The 21,942-nt window shown below is 41.6% G+C and overlaps 1 protein-coding gene across 1 annotated transcript in view; it reads left to right on the top strand.

Annotated features, from left to right (window-relative positions):
- LOC129044583 (contactin-associated protein-like 3) overlaps positions 1-21,942 on the top strand; it is a 141,982-nt gene that overhangs the window by 59,096 nt on the left and 60,944 nt on the right. Inside the window, 4 exon segments of the mRNA XM_054502590.2 lie at positions 1,642-1,813; positions 7,258-7,364; positions 10,994-11,113; positions 18,425-18,625. Coding sequence (XP_054358565.1) covers positions 1,642-1,813; positions 7,258-7,364; positions 10,994-11,113; positions 18,425-18,625 — 600 coding nt within the window.

Genomic DNA, 21,942 nt, shown 5'->3' with positions numbered 1-21,942 from the left:
ATATTATATAAGCCCAAATGAATAATTGCTTTGTATTTTTATTTTTATTTTTTTTTATTTGAGATGAAGTCTCGCTCTGTTGGCCAGGCTGGAGTGCAGTGGCGCCATCTCAACTCACTGCAAGCTCCGCCTGCTGGGTTCACGCCATTCTCCTGCCTCAGCTTCCCGAGTAGCTGGGACTACAGGCACCCGCCACCACGCCCAGCTAATTTTTTTTTGTATTTTTAGTAGAGACGGGGTTTTACCGTATTAGCCAGGATGGTCTTGATTTCCCGACCTCATGATCCGCCCGCCTTAGCCTCCCAAAGTGCTGGGTTTACAGGCGTGAGCCACCGCGCCCAGCCCTGCTTTGTATTTTTAAAGGGTTATAACAAGAAAGACGTGCAACAGAGACCAGGTGTGACCCACAAAACCAAAAGTGTTTACTATCTGCGTTTTACAGAAAACCTTTGCAGACTCCTGACTTAGACAAATGCCTTATAATATTATTCTGAATTAATATGACTCTTTTACAAACAGTTGTCTTTAAATAAAAAGATTTTACAATTATTGTGTTTTCTTTAACTAGAGTGTGTACTTTCATCCATTTCCTTTTCAAACTTTGAATTAGAGTTCCATTATTAGGTTATATATTGTAACTCAGAGGGTGGGAGTAAGTTCAAGACACTACTTTCCTATATGCTTGGACTGGTGTGGAGTAATACTGCTTATGTCAAAGTCAGGCACTCACCACTACTTCTTATAAGTACTGTTCTTGTTTCACAAAACAAGCCCACATAGTAAAGGGAAATGATGTCGTAAGCATTGCCATTTATAATTTAGGTGAAATTAGCTGACGGTTGTGGTGAAACTTTTAATATTTAACTTCTAATATTGGAAATAATCAACTGTCTATTTTATCTCTTTCTGTTCATAGAACATTCTGGACTGCAAATTTTTATCCTTATGTACCCTAACAGTGTGTTAGGTCCTGTTACTTTTTGTGTTGTTGTTAACATTAGAATTTAATCTTTAGTTATATATTTGACTAAAGCACCTAATACCAAAGAAAGTATTACTAGAAAAGCAAATCTAGGTATTTCCACCCAGTCAGTATAAAAAAATACGTTTTTAAATACTCCCAAATGCACATACATCGCAACACACAAAAACACCTATAGGGTAGATATTTAACATATTTTAGGTAAATGGTCGTACACAATTATATTTTCGGGTAGCATTTTTCATACTTCACAGCATATCCTAAATAAAATTTGGGCTATGATTTCATTTATTTTAATTTAACCTCCACTTTAATTTTTTTCACTTAATAATACATGATGCTAAAATGCATGATTATTTCTTAGATGAGATTTCACAAAAGAAGCCAAACCTCTTTTCACTTGGTTGGGAAATAATTCCTGTTATAGGAATTTCAGATCTGAATTTTCCCCCATAATTTCTTATTCTGAATTCCAGGTATTATCTTAAATTTGATCAGTTCTAACCTTGCCCCTTCTCACCTCTCTAATGAATGGTGAAGCTCATCGCATCATACTGATGTCCATAAACAAGTGGGAGCAGCAGTCTTCATATAGTAAATACTGTGGAATAGTTTTGTCATAGTTATTGCTTTTGTCCTATTTTTGTCTTCATATTCAGGCTGCCTGGACAACAGCTCTGGCTCTGGATGTAAAAGCCCCCTGGGAGGGTTTCAGGGCTGCCTGAGGCTCATCACCGTTGGTGACAAAGCGGTGGATCCCATCTCAGTACAGCAGGGGGCGCTGGGGAGTTTCAGGGACCTCCAGATAGACTCCTGCGGCATCACAGACAGGTAAGGGCCATCCTAGGTCACTTTAGCTTGCCTGTTTTCAAAGTTGAAGAAGGCAAATGTAGACAGCTGGAAAAAAGCATTCCGTTCTGTTTTGTTGTTGTTGTTATCTTTCGAGAGGGAATGAAATAGTCGTAATTACTATGAGGATTAGAAAACTTCATCTTGGGCGGGCGCCGTGGCTCACGCCTGTAATGGGGCCGAGGCGGGCGGATGATGAGATCAGGAGATCGACTTCATCCTGGCTAACATGGTGAAACCCTGTCTCTACTAAAAATACAAAAAAAAAAAAATTAGCCAGGCGTGGTGGCGGGCACCTGTAGTCCCAGCTACTGGGGAGGCTGAGGCAGGAGAATGGCGTGAACCCAGGAGGTGGAGCTTGCAGTGAGCAGAGATCGCGCCACTGCACTCCAGCCTGGGCGACAGAGCGAGACTCTGTCTCAAAAAAAAAAAACAAAACTGCATCTCTAATGGAATAAATAGCATTTTTTAAATGATAGTATTTTATTAGAAGACATACACCTTATGAATTTTACCTTAATATGATCCCAAGTTGCTCAGCTAATAGTTATCAAGCTCGCTTTTGCAACCACACACCCATCAGTTGGATGATATTTTTCCAGGCAGAGGAATTTGCCAGGTTACTATTCATCAGCCACCTAACCCCACATGTTCTGCAGAGAAAATAAAAAGTAATTTCTTCTAGAAAAGTTTGAATCATAAAGATGGATGAAGATGTGTGCAGAAGGACATACTCAATGAAATATGGAGGTTAGACAAGAAAAACATTTAATTCAAATAAGTATTACAACCACAGTTATGCTAGTTGTGCCATAATTTTACAAAGATTTTGGCTGAGAAGAATCATAGGGTCACACCTGGAAAAATAATATTTCTACATACAATTTGCCCTAGTACATTTGGTATTTACTTTCAGTGAATAAATAAATGCTACAGATTTAAAAATTAAAAAGTGGTAATCTGGCCCGGCGCAGTGGCTCACGCCCGTAATCCCAGCACTTTGGGAGGCCGAGGCGGGCGGATCACGAGGTCAGGAGATCGAGACCATCCTGGCTAACACGGTGAAACCCCGTCTCTACTAAAAATGCAAAAAATTAGCCAGGCGTGGTGGTGGGAGCCTGTAGTTCCAGCTGCTCAGGAGGCTGAGGCAGGAGAATGGCGTGAACCCGGGAGGCGGAGCTTGCAGTGAACCGAGATCGTGCCACTGCACTCCAGCCTGGGCAGCAGAGCCAGACTCTTCTCAAAAAAAAAAAAAGTTATATCTACATCTGGTAGAACTTTCAAAACCTGCTTTCTTCATGGAGTAAATTCAGTTAGTCAATTCTGTTTTAAACATTAACTGTAAAATTATCCTCTCTGGCTAAACAGGTTTTAATTTATAACTCATAGTGACATACTAAAAAAACGTAATTACTACTAAATGAAAAGTTCATTCATATGGACTTTATTTATTCAGCACGGAATAATTTCCCCCTGTGAACATTCTGTTGATTTGTAGGAAAAATGAATTAATTCAAAGATGAGGTGTATATGAAGTGTAAGAATTTGTCAAGTACCTCTCACTCTTGACCTTGAGATTCGAATTCTTGGCACACAGCTGGGACTGCATTTACATCTCAACACCAGCCCCAGAACCCCACTCTGTAGTCGTGGGGAGGGTAGTTGGGAAGGTTTCTGGCCATTTGCTCACTTAATATAATCCCAAGTTGCTCAGCTAACTAGCCAGGGAGCTCAGCTCTCTCTGGGTTAAGGGGAAATGTCCCATGGGCCCACACTGTGAGTGACAAGAGCTGTCAGCTCAGCTGTGATGCAAGTGTGATTTTCTTCACTTGTATGACATTATTTTGATATCTTGTTAATTACTCACAAAATATGATCCATTTGCAGTGTTTCTGTTCTGAGGTATATATCGTGAGGCTGCCTCTTTTCAGAGATGATCCATGTTGCCTGCTTTGTGCATGTAGCTCCCAGAGTACAAAACTATTGTTTTTACTGTTATAGGCTGTTTTGTTTTAACCTTAAAGTCCCAAGAGTTACATTGGTGCCTAACTTGGTCTCTAAGATCCCACATTTTTAAAAAGACCTCCAAATTGTACCCCAAAGTTACTTGTAAACATGCTCAACTAAGCATGTATGTGTGAGCCACACTTAAACTTCAGCCATGATGTGTACAATAATCATTGCAGATAAGGGTTTTAAGAAAGCACTTTTAAATTATTTTCAAATAGGGCTACAAATAAAGGCTATTTACTATTTCATTCCCAAAGTCAGTAACTTAGAAGACTAGCTCCTCTGAGATTATTTTGAAAACCTGAATTTTATAAAGCAATAAAATTAGAAAACTTTGGAGACACAAAATGACATTCTACAGAGTTAAAATTAAAGACCTTTGCTGTTCCCTTTACATTAAGTTTTGAAAACCTGAAAATACTGAAAATTCACTTTTAAGTATCCTGAAAACAGGCCTGTAAGCATCTATCAGCCTTTCTTTGTTGTTGTTAACAAACAAACAAACAAAAATCGAATTGTATTAGTCTGTTCTCATGCTGCTAATAAAGATATACCCAAGACTGGGTAATTTATAAAGAAAAAAGGCTTAATGGATTCACAGTTCCACATGGCTGGGGAGGCCTCACAATGATAGCAGAAGGTGAAGGAGAAACAAGACACGTCTTAACATGGCAGCACGCAAGAGAACCTGTGCAGGGAAACTCCCCTTTATAAAACCATCAGATCTCGTGAGACTTATTCACTATCATGAGAACAGCATGAGAAAGATCTGCCTGCATGATTCAATTACCTCCCACAGGTTCCCTCCCATGACACGGTGGGAATTATGAGAACTACAATTCAAGATGAGATTTGGGTGGGGACACAGCCAAACCGTATCACTAATTCACAAAGTAGAAACATATGTTACTCAAATACCAGACCTAAAAATCCTACTTAGGGACAGATATGGGGTATGAAGTTATCTTTTTTAGTCAAAATTTTAAGCTATGCAAAAAATAGCAGTGGGCACTTTGGATGACAGAGTCACAAATAATGGATGTTTATGTTTGGATAGGTGTTTGTTTGTTTGCTTGTTTGTTTTTTTGAGACAGAGTCTCACTCTGTTGCCCAGGCTGGAGTGCAGTGGCACGATCTCGGCTCACTGCAAGCTCCGCCTGCCGGGTTCACGCCATTCTCGTGCCTCGGCCTCCCAAGTAGCTGGGACTACAGGTGCCCGCCACCACACCTGGCTAATTTTTTGTATTTTTAGTAAAGACGGGGTTTCACCATGTTAGCCAGGATGGTCTCGATCTCCTGACCTCGTGATCCGCCCGCGTCAGCCTCCCAAAGTGCTGGGATTACAGGCGTGAGCCACCGCACCTAGCCAGGATAGGTTTTAACTTCTTAATCACCTCTTACATCAGACTCCTATACTCTTAAGGTTTGCCCTGCATACCACATGGCAGAGCTTCCAATGGGGTCCTGTGCTGCGTTCCAGCTGGGGCTCCCTGAGCAGGGAGGCCTCCGTCACCTCCTCACCTGGCTGTACTGACCAGGCTGCTGACCCCACTCCTGCCCTACCTCTGCCATCTTCCCCTCTGTTGGTCTTCTGCATGCCAGCTACTTCCTCTATTATTTGTACTACAAGTAAATTTTTCACAATCGATGTTGTGTTTAGTTGAAGAAAAATAGTGTATACTTGTTGATAGTCTCTAGATCACTTAAATAGTTCTTATTTTCAAATATTTTGAACTAAAATTATTCTCTCCCTGTTGATATCAAACAGCAGTGGTTTTTAATGTTTTCTAAAATTTGTGGAATCTTCAAGTCAGGTATGATCTTAAGATGCTCCATTATATTAAGAAGGAAGGGGAGGAGGGGGAGAAGGATGTGGGGGAAGAGGAACAGCTGCTCTTTTAAAAATAGTATGGGCGTGGGCCCCCACCCCAGCCAACCTTGCCTGTCACTCCAACTCCCCCTCTTCTGATCAGTTCACACAGGCTTTTCCATGCCTTGGCCTTTGAAATACTTGAAAAGTTGTGATTCTCATGGCCCCTAACTCTTCTCTGAATGCAGACTAGATGCTCATGAACACCATGTAATTATGGAAGTCTTGGCCCTGAGCTGCTGGTGCAGTGCTGGAGAGCCAGGATAGGGGGCTGGGGGCATGGGGAGGGGGGGGAATGCTGCAGATTCTTCCCAGCCCCTCAGGTTCCCCTCAGAGGATCTCTCCAGAGGCCAAATACAGGCCCCTGGGGCTTTCTGTCAACTTCATACCCCAGTTCTCTGCTGGTCATCCTCCCACCACAGCCAGGAGGCCTGTCACAACCTCCCAGCCCCTCTTCTGCTACTTCTCTGGGTCCCAGGGGAGGGGCACTTGGGCGCTCCCCGCCTCTGTCGCTCCAGCATGGACTGTGGTGTCCCTCACGGCCTGGAAGGTCAGTGTCCTTTAGAATCTTCACTCTTTACCAGGTCCTTAGCTGTGTGCTCAGCAGTGGGCGACAGTGGGCAGAAGCTGAGATCCAACCCTGCTCGAGGCAGAGGTGGGTCATGGCATTCAGGCCAGGCCTCCAGAAGGTCACGCTACCTCTTGGTGACACTCTGTGTCAGGTGCTGGTCAGTTTCCATAGTGTACCCTGCTCCCTGTTCCCCTAACAATCCTGAGAGGCAGGCATGCTAGGCCCCCAATATTATAGTGGGTGGCAGCAGATTCCAGAGAATTCTGAAAGTGTGAGACCTCCAACTGTTCTTTTTCAAGATTGTTTCGGCTAGTTCAGGGTCCCTTGAGGTTCCCTGTGAATTTTAGGATGGATTTTTGTTTTCTGCAAAAAAAGGCATTGGGATTTTAATAAGAATTGTATTGAATTTGTGGATTGCTTTGGGTCAGATTTACATATTACCAGTGTTAAGATTGCTTAAAACTGCTTATTGCAAATCTAAAAGGCGACAAGATGACCTAAATTAAATGTTCTTCAAAATTTCTGAACCTCTGTCACTATGTGACTGAAGCTGTTCCTGTTTCTTTCTCCTCCCCTCTGTATCTTCCTCCCTGTTTCCCCTTCTTTCTTTTAAAAATGACCACAATATAGTAATAGAGCATGCCATATTTCATAGTTTTATGTATGTAATTGGTTTTGCTAGCCACATGTCAAGTTATTTTATCACTTGGGACAAAGAAAAAAAGAAATGTGTTGAAAATTCAGCTGTCACAGAAACCTAATAATCAGCTGCATGCTAATGGATATATTTATCTAAAGTTTGTCAATATAATTAGAGAACCTGGATGGCAGACCCAGTAAATCACGTCATGTGGGGTTATCTTGCGTATGCTGCTCTTTCACATTAACCTGTTTTTGGTTAACCTGTTTTTGGTAAGACACTTATTTTTTGATGATTGAAAAAGGGAAACAGCAGTTGTATCTGTTTTCTTTTAGGTGCTTGCCCAGCTACTGTGAGCATGGGGGCGAGTGTTCCCAGTCGTGGGACACCTTCTCCTGTGACTGTCTGGGCACAGGCTATACGGGCGAGACCTGCCATTCCTGTAAGCCTCACGCCTCCCTCTCATTTGTGTCAGCATCTCTTTGTCATTTCATTTTGATTAGTTGTTTATATGTATCTGCATATTTGCAATCATGCAAACACATCAGAAGAGATGTTTCAGCACTCAATTTCTAGTTTACTTTTAATCCACCTTATTTAATACAAGGGTGTTGAGACAGTGCACAGAAGTACGTGGTACGCATAGGATTGAGAAAAAGAAGCTGGCAAGCAATGGGGAAATAAGTCTAGGAGAATCAGATATAGTAAAAGGTAGAAACTAAATTAAATTAAAAATGCATGATGTAACAGCTTGTTCCATTACTTGAGTTGGACCATACTTTTAATTCTGAGAATCTTCTCAAAGAAAGGTGGAAAAACAACCCCTTGCCAGGCTGTCAATGTTACATTTAAGGTATTTAAAGATTTTTTAACAATCACTGGGAAGATGCAATCATGGGATTGTACATGGTAAAATTTTTGAAGAGGTAATGGGATATCAGCTAGAAACTAGAGGACCTTTAAGGTCTCTTACAATGACTGTGATTTTCTTTGGTGGTGGTGATGATGATTGTAAAGTGAATAATTGTAAAAGTATTAATGTATTGAGTACTTATGCCAGCCCTCTGCTATTACTTTGCATATATTAACTCATTTAACCCTAAAGCAGCTCCAGGAAGAAAGTACTCTTATTGTCTTCATTGCAGAGTTGAGGACAGAAAGAGGTTAAGTAACTTGGCCCCCAGCTAGTTTGTGGGCAGATGAGGAGCTTGAGCTAAGGAGGTTGGCTCCACAGCCTTAGCTCCAGGATGCCTGATTGGTGGTCCATGCACCAGCAGCACCCACAGCCCCTGGGAACCTGTTGCAAGTAAAGACTCTCAGGCCTTACCCAAACCTACTAAATCAGAATCGCTGGAGATGGGGCCCCGAGTCTCTTGTAACCAACCTTCCTCATGCTTCTGGTAGACATTTCAGTGTAAGAACAGTGTCTAAGGGATGGCATATTCTAACACTTCTCAACTGCCTCTGCCATATTAAAAATCATCTGTCTTTTCTGAAGAATCACCCTCTGTGAATTTCAAAGGCCATGCCATTTTATTGACCTCTAACTTGTTATAATTAGAACATCACAGAATCTGAAAAGCCTTTTTTTTCCTATTTGTTTTTAACTTTTAAAGTTTTCTATCTGTATATCTCTACTGAGGTTTCTGAGCAACTTCTCCTCAGGAATATTTGGCCCATCCCTGGGTCTTCAAGGAAACAGAGCCAGATGCAAAGTCCTCAGTTCCACTTGCTCATCCTGAGGTCCCACTTGAAACTTTTAAGAACTCTTCCGTGAGACATTGGATTTTCACAAAAACCATAGGAGAAAGGCAGGGCGTGGAGGGTTAAAACCACACTTCATACATGCAATGAGAATTCTGCGCTCCCAGCCCTGAGGTTCTGTAAAGGATCTGGGCAAAAGAGGAGACAGTCCAGGACTGACTCTCACAGATTGAAGCATGAAGTACGATATTTGTACTAGAAGGGTCCCTGTTTATAAAGCCGTGACACATTTTCTTTTTTGTTGTTTTTTTTGAGACGGAGTCTTGCTCTGTTGCCCAGGCTAGACCCCAGTGGCATGATCTCGGCTCACTGCAAGTTCCGCCTCCCGGGTTCACACCATTCTCCTGACTCAGCCTCCTGAGTAGCTGGGACTACAGGAGCCCGCCACCACGCCTGGCTAATTTTTTGTATTTTTAGTAGGGACGGGGTTTTGCCCTGTTAGCCGGGATGGTCTCGATCTCCTGACCTTGTGATCCACCCGCTTTGGACTCCCAAAGTGCTGGGATTACAGGCATGAGCCACTGCACCCGGCCGCCGTGACACATTTTCTAGGATTTGAGTGGCCTCTCACACCAGAGGCTGAATGTCTTGATAAGGTCATAGAGTTGGTGCAGGGTCCACATCTTTTACTTCTGTGTATCTTTCATCCTCCAGGCGTAGTATCTTACCTAAAAGCAGAAGCCTAATCTTGTGTGTTACCTGACAAATTTGTATCCACCACCACACTCAGCATCATCTGATTGCATTTAATGTTGCAATTAATCTGTGAGTTATATTAGACCATGGTTATTCACTGCAATCAAAATATAACTCCAAAAACTTCTGAGGGAAAATATCAGGAGATTGAAAAAGTATTTCAAGTGTCAGTCTCATCTAATAATTGACGGCCATAGGTAGAAATTTGCCAAGCCCACAGTCATTGACTGTGAGACTAGACTGCCACACCTAGTTGAATAGGTTATCTTGTATTTCTAATTGTATAACATATATCAATTACGTGCAACTAATTAATTGTATATAATTATTCATTGTATATAACTCATTGTTTATAATTATACAATTAAAATCAATTGTATTCAATTAATATATACTATACATTAATACATGTATACATTATCATTTAAAAAGCCAAACAATTCACATAAAGCACAAGTTCTAGTCACTCTCCTCAATATTTGTCTCCATTCCAAACCTAGTCTGTGCCCTATATTTTATTGTTATTAATTTGAGTGAATCCTACCAGACATATATAAATATATGTATCCATTTAAATCAATATGCCATAAGTGGCAAAAAAATAAAGATTAGCAATGTCCATCTCCTGCAGATATTAATTCCATACCTTGTACTTGGTAAAACATTTACTTGCACAAATGAAAATACTCAATTACGCTAGAGTAAATTTACATTATATAGGGATATCTTTCAAGAAAGTTTCTCTCCTGTTTTGAATTTCAGCTGTCTTGAATTGTCACTTGCAAAATACTTAGGGAAGTTTCTTTTTTAAATCAGCTTTAATTATTTTTTAATGAAGAGAAGTTGATAGCTTATAAATTCTATTTATCTCTTTAAAATGCTCATTCATATTGTTTTAAAGGAAGCAAAGGGTATAACTGCTGCATAGCTTAAGAAAAACTTTACAGAATGCTTATTGGAAAATACCAGATTATTTAGGCAGTTTAATGTGCTCAGGTATTCAGTTATTACAGGGAGAATGAGGGTTTCTTCCTTAATTATAGGGTTTAATTCTGAGGTATAGTTGCCATGAGTTTGAAAAGAACCATGCTTCAATAGCACGCAGAATTCAGATTCACAAAGTTTTCCTCTCATATCTCTTCAAGTCTTTTACACTGTGCTTCAGAGTTTGCATGCTTTCTTGCCTAAAAGCAAAAGAAAACATTTATGTAGAGAAAGTACAGTCTCTAGACATTGCCAAAAGATTGTCTATTGAAGATAGTATCGCATTCCCACTGTAAGCACATCTTCATGTTTGAACACCAACACAATCTTTCCTTCTTCCTCAAAATAGAAATACACTGTGACCGAATATTTATTCAGCATCTAACAACATCCAACATTTGAATGTATTTTGACTAGGTAATTTTTTTCTCCTTTGTTAATAAAAATAGATTTAATTTTTTAAATGTCATTTTTCTTGCATCTCATCAAATATACTGTCATACACTATAAAAATGATGTTGGGTCATATGTATCACATGTCTGTAATTCAGAAATGCAAACCTTTGGACACTGACTCAACATCTGGAGATATTTTTTCTGGTTCTTATGGCTGGTGTTCTCCTACAGCTCTCTACGAGCAGTCTTGTGAAGCCCACAAGCACCGAGGGAACCCGTCCGGGCTTTACTATATTGATGCAGATGGAAGTGGCCCCCTGGGACCATTTCTTGTGTACTGCAATATGACAGGTATGTTGATAATCGTTAGATGCATCTATCAGAATAGACCAAGGAGAAATTTACCTAGTTGGCAGCATTATTAAAACATGCAGTTTGATAGTGTGTACTTGCTAAGTAGAAGCATTAAATGTGTATTTATTAATTTTGTTGTCAACAAAATTTTCTTGTATTTCTTGTTTGCCTGGGTTGGATTATAGGCAAGATTTAATGCTCTGCCAAGGCATCTCTCTAGCTCCTACACTCCTCATAATACATCTGTTCATGTGCATCATGATAAAATACAAACCTCTGATTCGGTGATTTACATGCTTTCTATATTTAGAAAAAAAAGAGGTCTTTAAAAGTGCTAAGAAATAACATATATAGATAATGTTCTATGTGCATTTTAAATAATTTAGTGATTTTTATGGCATATAATTTTTTCATAACCAAAGAAACTTGATTATTTCTCGTGCTTTAGATACTAGAAATGAACACAGCTTGGGCTGGGCATGGTGGCTCACGCCTGTAATCTCAGCACTTTGGGAGGCCAAGGCGGGCAGATCACGAGATCGAGAAATCGAGACCATCCTGGCCAACATGGTGAAACCCCATCTCTACTAAAAATACAAAAATTAGCTGGGCGTGGTGGCGCCCGCGCCTGTAGTCCCAGCTACTTGGGAGGCTGAGGCAGGAGAATCCCTTGAACCAGGGAGGCGGAGGTTGCAATGAACCAAGATTGCGCCATTGCACTCCAGCCTGGCGACAGAGCAAGACTGCATCTCAAAAAAAAAAAAAAAAAAAAGGAAAAAAGAAATGAACAGATTGAGTATAGAAGATTGCACTAGAATGCCCTTTAAATAGTTACATTTTTATAGAAACTTGTTGTCACCTAGCTCTTCCAACTCTCCGGAAAGTGGAAATCTGGAATAAACTGTTCTCATTTTTTGTGCTGACAAAAGGTCAAAAGTTTCATAAATTTGGACAATAACCAAATGGGTCAGCAAGCATCAAGGAAAAAGAAACAAATAACTGAAATCACATGGGCATTTAAAGTGCCTTAGCAAAGATTGCCAAAAAATAGTAAAACTTTACAGGGGACGTTCAGAAGATTCAGAGCCACCTGCTCAGCAATGTGCTGAAGATAAAGAAACACAGGCATTCTGCCATAAGATACCAATTACCTCCAAAATCCCCTGACGCAAACAATCAAAGCAAAGTGAGAAATCCCGTAAAAATGGTCTTGGTGGATATCAAAAGACTCAAGCAAAGTCACAACCAGGAAGGACCTTGGTTGTCATCATTTTAAGATGAGGAAACCAAGGCTCAGAAAAGTTGGTTAGGGAAGTATCTACTGACAAAATCTAGCTAATGATAGGGGAATCACTAAACTCTGGTCTCTTTTCTCCCCTAGAAAAGGTCACCTTCTCTTTAGATGCCGCATTGCTCTATAGCCAGTAATAAATTCTCTAGTTGTACAAATCAAGCAATAATGATTATAAAATGTGCAATTTCAAACTAGTGTAATAGCTTGAAATGTATATATGGTAATAACCTTGAAAAAGCAGTTGCTTCAGAGATTGGAAGTCGGCACTCTGTCTTAAGAACAAGTAAAAAGCCAGGCAAACTGAAAAATCAACCAATTTTTTTAGATCCAGCAGAGAAGTGAGGTCACAGAACAAACCACTGCCCCCCAAAATTGGAGAGACAGGCAGGCTTATATATAGAATGACAGTTTTCTTCCACAAGCACTAACCTTTGAGGAAACCGTTGTCAAGGTCGGAAAACCTAAACTTAATTGACGAATTGTTGGATGTTCGATGTGGACACATCTGAGAGTTAAAAACTCCAGGAAGACCCAGACAGAGAAGGGTCCCCACACTTCTGTGAGTTTTACACCTAGCTTGACCAGGTTCTCACAGTGAATGTTGGAGAAAAATCTCCTCATGCTTCCAGAAAGGGAAGGTGAAAAGGAACCGTCTTGAAGTACACCAGAGCTTTCTATTCTTAACAAGGTCTTTCCTCAAGAGCAAATATTTCACCTAAGCTACTGGTGTTTTGTTTTGTTTCCAGAGCCTAACCTGCCTGGAGGAAGGAAGTTACCCACCTCTGGCCATCCTGTCCCATGTAAGGGCGGTGATGGGAGAGAGGGCTGAGAAGCTTTTGTGAAAGTCACAGCCCAGAGGCACAGGCTCCCTAAAGGACTCAGACCTAATCACAGGACTACAGAACCTTTCCCCTTCCCACACATGTTACTTATAGTACTGCAGGCTTCTTTACAGCAGTTACAGTTACTTTTACCTGGTACATCACATCTGGTTATCAAGAAAAAATTTCAGCTGGACCTATAATCCTATCACTTTGAGAAGCTGAGGAGGGAAGATAGCCTGAGACCAGTTTGAGACCAGTCTGGGCAACACAGTGAGACCCCCACCTCTCCAAAAAAAAAAAAAAAAAAAAAAAAAAGACAGGCATGGTGGTGTGTATCTGTAGTCCCAGCTACTTGGGAGGCTGAGGTGGGAGGATCGCTTGAGCCTGGGATTTGGAGACTGCAGTGAGCCACGGTCACACCACTGCACTCTAGCCTGGGCAACAGAGAAAGACCTTGTCTCCAAAAAAAGAAAAAGAAAAAATTTCAAGGCAAAAAACACACTTTGAAGAGACAGAGCAAGCATTAAAAACAGACTCAGGGCCGGGCACGGTGGCTCACGCCTGTAATCCCAGCACTGTGGGAGGCCAAGTCGGGCAGATCACGAGGTCAGGAGATCGAGACCATCCTGGCTAACACGGTGAAACCCTGTCTCTACTAAAAATACAAAAAAAATTAGCCAGACATGGTGGCAGGTGCTTGTAGTCCCCGCTACTTGGGAGGCTGAGGCAGAAGAATGGCACAAATCCGGGAGGCGGAGCTTGCAGTGAGCTGAGATCGCGCCATGAACTCCAGCCTGGGTGACAGAGTGAGACTTTGTCTCAAAAAAACCCAAAAAACAAAACAAACAAAAACCAGAGTCAGATATGGCAGGGACATTGGAATTATTAGACCAGGACTTTAAACAACTATAATTAATATGGAAAAAGCTGTAATGGATAAAGTAGATAGCATGCAAGACCAGATGAACAATGTAAGCAGCAAGATGGAAATTCTAAGAAGCAAAAAGGAGTGCTAGAGATCAAAAACAGCGTAACAGAAATGAAGAATGCCTTTGATGGGCTTATTAGTAGACCAGGCACAGCTTTGGAAAGAATCCCTAAGCTTAGAGATACCTCAATAGAAACTTCCAAAACTGAAAAGCAAAGAGAAAAAAAGACTGAACCCCACCCCCTGCAAAAAGAAAACCCAGAACATAATATCTGAGTACAGTGGCACAACTACAAAAGGTGTAACATACGTGTAAAGAGAATTCTAGGAGAAGAAAGAAAGAAAGGAACAGAAGCATATTTGAAGAAATAATGACTGAGAACTCCCACAAATTAGTATCAGACACCAAACCACAAATCCAGGAAGTTTAGAGAACATTAAAGAAGGAGAAATGCCCCCAAAACTCTACCAGGCATATATTTTCAAACTATAGAATTCAAAGATAAAAGTAAACTCTTTTTTTTGAGATGGAGTTTTACTCTCGTTGCCCAGGCTGGAGTGCAGTGGTACAATCTTAGCTCACCACAACTGCGCCTACTGGGTTGAGGTGATTCTCCTGCCTCAGCCTCCTGAGTAGCTGGGATTATGGGCATGTGACACCATGCCTGGCTAATTTTTGTATTTTTAGTAGAGACAGGGTTTCTCCATGTTGGTCAAGCTGGTCTTGAACTCCCGAACTCAGGTGATCCACCCACCTCAGCCTCCCAAAGTGCTGGGATTACAGGCATGAGCCAGCGTGCCCGGGCCAGGTAAAAGTAAATTCTTAAAAATAGTCAGAGGAAGAAAGCACCTTACCTACATAGGAGATAAGTATTATAGTGACTTCTCTTCAGAAATCATGCCAGCAAGAATGGAGTGAGATATTTAAAGTGTGAAAGAGAGAAACAAAACAAAACAAAACCTTCTTCTTGAGAAGTGAAGAAATAAAGATTTTCTCAGACAAACGAAAGGGTCAGTTCTCTAAAAGAGATAACCTTAATACGTATGCTCCTGACAACAGAACACAGTGGATCTTATTTTCTTTTTTCTTCTGGGACATATAGGAATGGGTACACCAGATGCTGGGGATTTCATATGCTATATTGAGTAAATTTTAAGTGCAGACAATCCCCGTTTACAATGGTTCTACTTACAATATTGCGATTTCACTATGTGAAACCATATGCATCCCTATTTCAAGTACCCATACAACTATTATTTTATTATTATTATTATTTTGAGACAGAGGCTTGCTCTGTCACCCAGGATGGAGTACAGTGGCACGATCTCGGCTCACTGCAACCTCCACCTCCCGGGTTCAAGCGATTCTTCTGCCTCGGCCTCCCTGGTAGCTGGGACTACAGGCACGTGCCACCACGCCTGGCTAATTTTTTGTATTTTTAGTAGAGATAGGGTTTTACCATGTTAGCCAGGATGGTCTCGATCTCCTGACCTCGTAATCTGCCTGCCTCAGCCTCCCAAAGTGCTGGGATTACAGGCGTGAGCCACCACGCCTGGCCACAACAATTATTATTATTTTGTTTTACTCTCAGTACAGTAGTTAATAAATGACATGAGATATTCAACACTTTTATTATAAAATAGGCATTGTGTTAGATGATTTTGCCCAACTGTAGGCTGATTTAAGTGTTCTGAGCACATTTAAGTTAGGCCAGGTTGAGCTAGGTTCAGTAGGTCACATGTATTAAAATGCATTTTTAATTTATAATAAGTTCATCCGGATGCAACTTCATCATAAATTGAGGAACATCTGTACTGTTAATTCCAATCAAAATCATTAAATTAAATTAGCTTAATTTTCAAAGTTGGATATTTATTTGAGCAACAGGAGTGGAACAGAGATGAGTGTGTTACAGTTACCCTCCTTCTGGGCCAATGAGACAGCCTCCAGTGTGTTCTGACTCAACCACACCTCTGAACCCCTTTCCACATTTAGCCACTGTTATAATTAATCTACTCAGGTCCAATTCACTTGAGCCCAGGAGGTCGAGGCTGCAGTAAACTATGAATGTGCCACTGCACTCCAAGCTGGGCAACAGAGGGAGACCCTATCTCTAATAAAAAAGAAAAAGAAAAATATAAGGGTTATATTAGATGCTCTTTAAGATCCTTTCCAGTTCCAATATGGTTATAATCAATTGAAATAAATTGTGAGCAATTAGGGAAACCACAGTGGTCTATGTCCTTCTTTGGGTCTTTTACTACTGATACTATAAGAAGAAGTGAGTCAACTGGAATTTTATAAACACAAATGCATATCCTATAACGTCCCTGGTTACTATTCTACTCTTCAGAAAAAGTTTTACAGAGGTATTCTCAACAGTTCCCTTCTCAGTACTGAGGGCATTTCTATGATTACATCTTGACCGTGGGTGACTGCAAATCTATCATACTGCCCATCAGCCTATGTGAACTACTCCGGACCATCATTTCTCTCCCATTGTACAACAGATCATGAACACATGGCCACAAATGGCATGTGGTTGACCATCTTCAATGCCCAACTTAGTGGTCCATAGGTTTTTCTATATTTGATTCAGTTGATAGGAAAACTCTGAAGGTGAGAGTAGGTGATGTGCACAGAGTAACACCAGGTTGTAAAAATTCTAACGTGAGGCCAGGCGTGGTGGTTCACACCTGTAATCCCAGCACTTTGGGAGGCCAAGGCGGGTGGATCACCTGAGGTTGGGAGTTCAAGACCAGCCTGGCCAACATGGTGAAACCCCGTCTCTACTAAAAAAATACAAAAATTAGCCAGGTGTGGTGGTGTGTGCCTGTAGTCCCAGCTACTTGGGAGGCTGAGACAGGAGAACTGCTTGAACCCAGGAGGCAGAGGCTGCAGTGAGCTGAGATAGCACCACTGCACTCCAGCCTGGGTGACAGAGCGAGACTCTATCTCAAAAATAAATAAATTAATTAAATTAAAAATCTAAAATATAAAAATAGAGCGATATTAAAGGAAGAACCCATGGAGCTGAAATTACCATAGGCACACTTAGAGCCTCCTTTGGTGAGTACAGTGAGTGGTGATAATTTAATTTAAAATTGCATTCGTTATTTAAATTTGCAGATTTTTTTCTGTACTTGTGGCTCATTTGTGGATATCACACCTTTGCTCTCCATGGGTTCTGTGACTAAAGAGATATTTCAGTAGCATGGCTGGTTTTCTTTTCCTTCTTTCCTCTAATCTCTGTTGTTAGGCGTGCGTAAGTAACAGTAAGGCTGTGAAATTTCTCTTACACACAGTTAGCAGCCAAGCCATTAAAAATCCTGAGATGTGAAGGGCTGGGAGGGTGATTTCTCAAGGTAAAATGTATCACATTGTTTTGTTTCGTAGTTCTTAAAAAATCCCCATACGAATGTTTCTTCGTTTGGAAAATTTTTATGTAAAATGTCCATTATTCTAAATACATCTTATTAGAGGTTAAAAAGGACCAGACAGCACCAACATAGTAGGATTAAAGTGACTTCAAGTCTGGGGGGAGGTCCATTGTTGGGAACACTGAAGAACTCAAGATGCACTTCTTCCCTTGTGAGATTGTGGAGTCATTTTGTTTTTATTTCATCAAAACAATATAAGTAATCAAGTGGCAGAGATACATCAGAAATGATGTCAGCGGGCAGTCAGATGCCCAGGGTCACCACCTGGAAAGTGCTGTTAGAAGCTCAAGGCCTCCGATTCCTCTGGGCTTGGTCACTGATGGAGAAGCTGACATAATTAAACCACTTTATTTTAATAGCGCTGCTTCCTATTATACCCGTGAGTATGTGCGTCACCTCGTCCCAATATATATCTTTTATAAATTTATTCGATAATGAAAGAAATAGAGGCACATACAGATGAGGAAAATGCAGATGAGTTTAAAAAGATAAAGGTCCAGGCAGTAACAGTTCGGCCCCATGCTTGTGTTGATATAAAAAAATGGTTTTAACAACTCAAAAGTCATTGCTTACATGATACATTTTTAGGCATGACGTCACAAAAGTTTGGTCATCAGTTCTCCCAATATGCTTTCTCTTAGAGGCTGAGTTCTGGCTCAGTACATTCTTATACAGGTCCAACTCCTCAAATCGGGGCAAACATGCAGTCATGTAGATTTCAATTAAACGTTAATTCACATGAAAGACGCGTCTGCTTTGCCTCTTGCTGCTGGCCTCTGCCGCCCAGTGATGCCTCTCCTCTGCCCGTTTCTGCTCAGCAGACGCCGCGTGGACTGTGGTGCGGCACGGTGGCCCCGACGCGGTGACCGTCCGAGGTGCCCCCAGCGGGCACCCGCGCTCGGCTGCGTCCTTCGCATACGCAGCGGGCGCGGGGCAGCTGCGGGCCGCGGTGAGCCTGGCGGAGCGCTGCGAGCAGCGGCTGGCTCTGCGCTGCGGGACGGGGCGGCGCCCGGACTCACGAGGTAAGCGCCGCCGCTGGAGGCTACAGGGGCTCACCGGGCCGGGGCGCGGCCCTTGGGCTGCGAGATGCCTTTCAGGGAGAAAAGGCCAGGGTCCCTCCCGTGGCTCTTAGTTCAAAGGCCTGACCGCTCTCTCCTCTTCCCGCTCTTGATTGGACCAAAGAGCATTCAAGAGCGCCTTCCAGACCGTTGAGAGACGTTCAGCGCGTTCATATGCAGGACTAGTGACTTGTCCTTTCTTAATCAAGGGAAGTTTTGCTAATAGCTTATGCCTTAGCTTTCCGTTCACACTGAGGAGATAATGGCTGTAGGGCAGGCTGGGTCTAACAGAGTTCTTCATGAAGACCAGTGGGAACCGGTAACCTCCTTACTCTTCTCAAAGTCTTCCTCTAAATCTACCTGGAACGTTTGTTTCCTCCCTTTAGATTAACTGACTATGCCCTTCCTCAGCCCCGCCACTTTGACTGTGGTCTGGGATGAAATAATGACTAGGGTTATTAAAACCTTTTGTCAGTGGGTGTCTCATTTTTTTGAAATTATATCTTGAGAAATGTGTACCTTAATCTTCATATATGGAAGTAATGTTTTGGAAACTCTGCCTGCATCAAAACCGTCTTCTCCTAAGTCAAAGACCAACTTCTCCCTCCTTTCCGGAATCCCCACAGTCCCCTGCAAGACTCACCGCTGCTCCCCAACAGTTTCCATATAGTTTCTTGAAATCACTTTATTGCTAATTATAGTTAAATACTGAAATTTGCCTTTCATTTTTTTAAATTTAGCAATCCCAAATAGTATATAGGCGGGAGGATCACTGGAGCCCAGGAAGTCCAGGCTGCAGTGAGCTGTGATTGCTTCACTGCCTCCAGCTTGGGCAGCAGAGCAACACCCTGTCTTAAAAAAACAAAAACAGTATATGTTGGTAGCATAATAAAGCCACTCAAATTTCACTCTTAAATTTTCAATACAAAATCTTTAAGTTGGAAAGTGGTGTATGACTGTCATCTGAAGGTGGTTTGCGCTGATCCACTAACCCATACCTGCATTGCCTTCCCTAATCCGTTTGGCCAATCAGCCCCTGGAATATGCCAGACCGTTTCCTCTGCCTGGATTGGCCTCTCTGTCACCCAGGCTGGAGTGCAGTGGCACAATCTTTGCTCACTGCAACCCCCTCCCCTCCCGGATTCAAGCGATTCTCCTGTCTCAGCCTCCCGAATAGCTGAGAATATGGGCGGGTGCCGCCACGCCCGGCTAATTTTTGTATTTTTAGTAGAGACGGGGTTTCACCGTGTTGGTCAGGCTGTTCTTGAACTCCTGACCTCAGGTGATCCGCCCGCCTCAGCCTCCCAAAGTGTTGGGATTACAGGCGTGAGCCACCGCGCCCGGCCCTCACACTCTTAAATCTTACCCACTGTGCTAGACCGGTGCAGTCCGCCTCTGGGTCCCTTCCCAGGGTGATCCCTCTCTCCTCTGGATGCCTGCCAGCCAATTTGGTCTAGTAGAAAGAGCAAAGGTCTGGTTGCATTCAAAGTTTGAAGTTCAAATGCTAAGTCTGTCACTTAGCTGTGGAAATTTAGGCCATTCTTTTTTCTCAGACTCTGTTTCCTCTTTGATGAAATGGACCCTGTAGTACTGATCTCATGGGGTTTCTTTTATAAATGAGATAGCTTACATAAGTTCAGTAAGTAAGAAACTCTCCTTCCCAGTTCTCCAGTTTTTTAAAGTTGACATTACAAAACTTAATTATTTGTTAGTTCATTGCTGTTGAATGAAGTGTAGCCTCGGCTTTGGAATTGTTTAAAAAAAAAATCCCCAGGTGATCTTTTGGAAACTACTGGGCTAGGGGCTAAAATAACACAAGAAATGGAATATTCTACTCCCATCAGTGATAATTTCCCCTCTTTTGAAACGATAATTTAAAAAAAAATTGGAGATAATTGTAGATTTACATACACTTGTGAGAAGTAACAGAGAGAACCCGAGTAGCTATTAAGCAGCTCCCCCCACCCCAAGGTGACATCTTGTAGAAGTATAGTGCAGTATCACAGCCGGAATCTTGACATCCATACAGTCAAGATACACAGTATTTCCATCAGCACAAGAATTCCTCCTATTGGCTGGGCGCGGCTGCTCATGCCTGTAATCCCAACACTTCGGGAGGCCGAGGTGGGCGGATCACGAGGTCAGGAAATCAGACCATCCTGGCTAACATGATGAAACCCCGTCTCTACTAAAAATACAAAAAAGCCGGGCATGGTGGCGGGTGCCTGTAGTCCCAGCTACTTGGGAGGCTGAGGCAGGAGAATGGCGTGAACCCGGGAGGTGGAGCTTGCAGTGAGCCGAGATGGCACCACTGCACTCCAGCCTGGGCGACAGAGCAAGACTCCGTTCCGTCTCAAAAAAAAAAAAGAATTCCTCCTATTGCTCGTTAATAACCACTAATATGTTCTCCATTTCTATGGGTTTTTTTAAATTTCAAGAATGTTATGTAAATGAAATTATATAGTATGTACTCTTTGTGATTTATTTTCACTCTGTGTAATCCTCTCTAGATTCATTTGCATAGTTGTGTATATCAGTAATTTGTTCCTTTTCATTGCTGATTAGTAATCGGTGGATGGATATACCAGAGTTTATTCACTCATTGAAGGGCATCTGGGTTGTTTGTTTACAGTTTGGGGCAATTATGAATAAAGCTTTTATGAACATTGTGTACAGGTTTTGTGTGAACATCAGTTTTCATTTCTCTGGAATTAATGCCCCAAAGTGCAATTGGTTGGTCATGTGGTAGTTGCATATTTAGTTTTATAAAAAGCTGCCAAATTGTTTTCTAGAAGGGTTGTACCATTCCCACCAACAGTGTATGAGGATTTCATTTCCTCCACATGCTCATCAGCATTTGGTGTTGCGACCATTTTTTATTTTAGCTATTCTGATAAGTGTGTAGTAATATCTTTATTGTGGTTTTAATTTGTGTCTCCCTGATGTCTAATAATATTGAGCATGTTTTATATGCTTATTTGCCATCTGTGTATCATTTTCAGTGAGATAGATGTCTGTGAATGTGTTTTTGTTGTTGTTCATTTTCTAATTGGATTGTTTGGATTTGTTTTGTTACTGTTGAATTTTCAGTTCTTTATATATTCTAGATACTAGCCCTTTGTTGGATATGTGATTTGCGAATATTTTTTCCCACTCTGTTGCTTGCCTATTCATCGACTCTTAACTGGAATTTTTTAGAGCAAAAGTTTTAATTTTGATGAGATTCAGTTTATCATATTTTCCTTTTATGGATTGTACACATCGTGTCAATTCTAAAAATT

The sequence above is a fragment of the Pongo pygmaeus genome, chromosome 13 (assembly GCF_028885625.2).
Source record: "Pongo pygmaeus isolate AG05252 chromosome 13, NHGRI_mPonPyg2-v2.0_pri, whole genome shotgun sequence".
In the NCBI taxonomy this organism is placed as follows: Eukaryota; Metazoa; Chordata; class Mammalia; order Primates; family Hominidae; genus Pongo; species Pongo pygmaeus.
The sequence above is the reverse complement of the archived record's forward strand: the minus strand, read 5'-3'. Positions and strand labels throughout refer to the sequence as shown.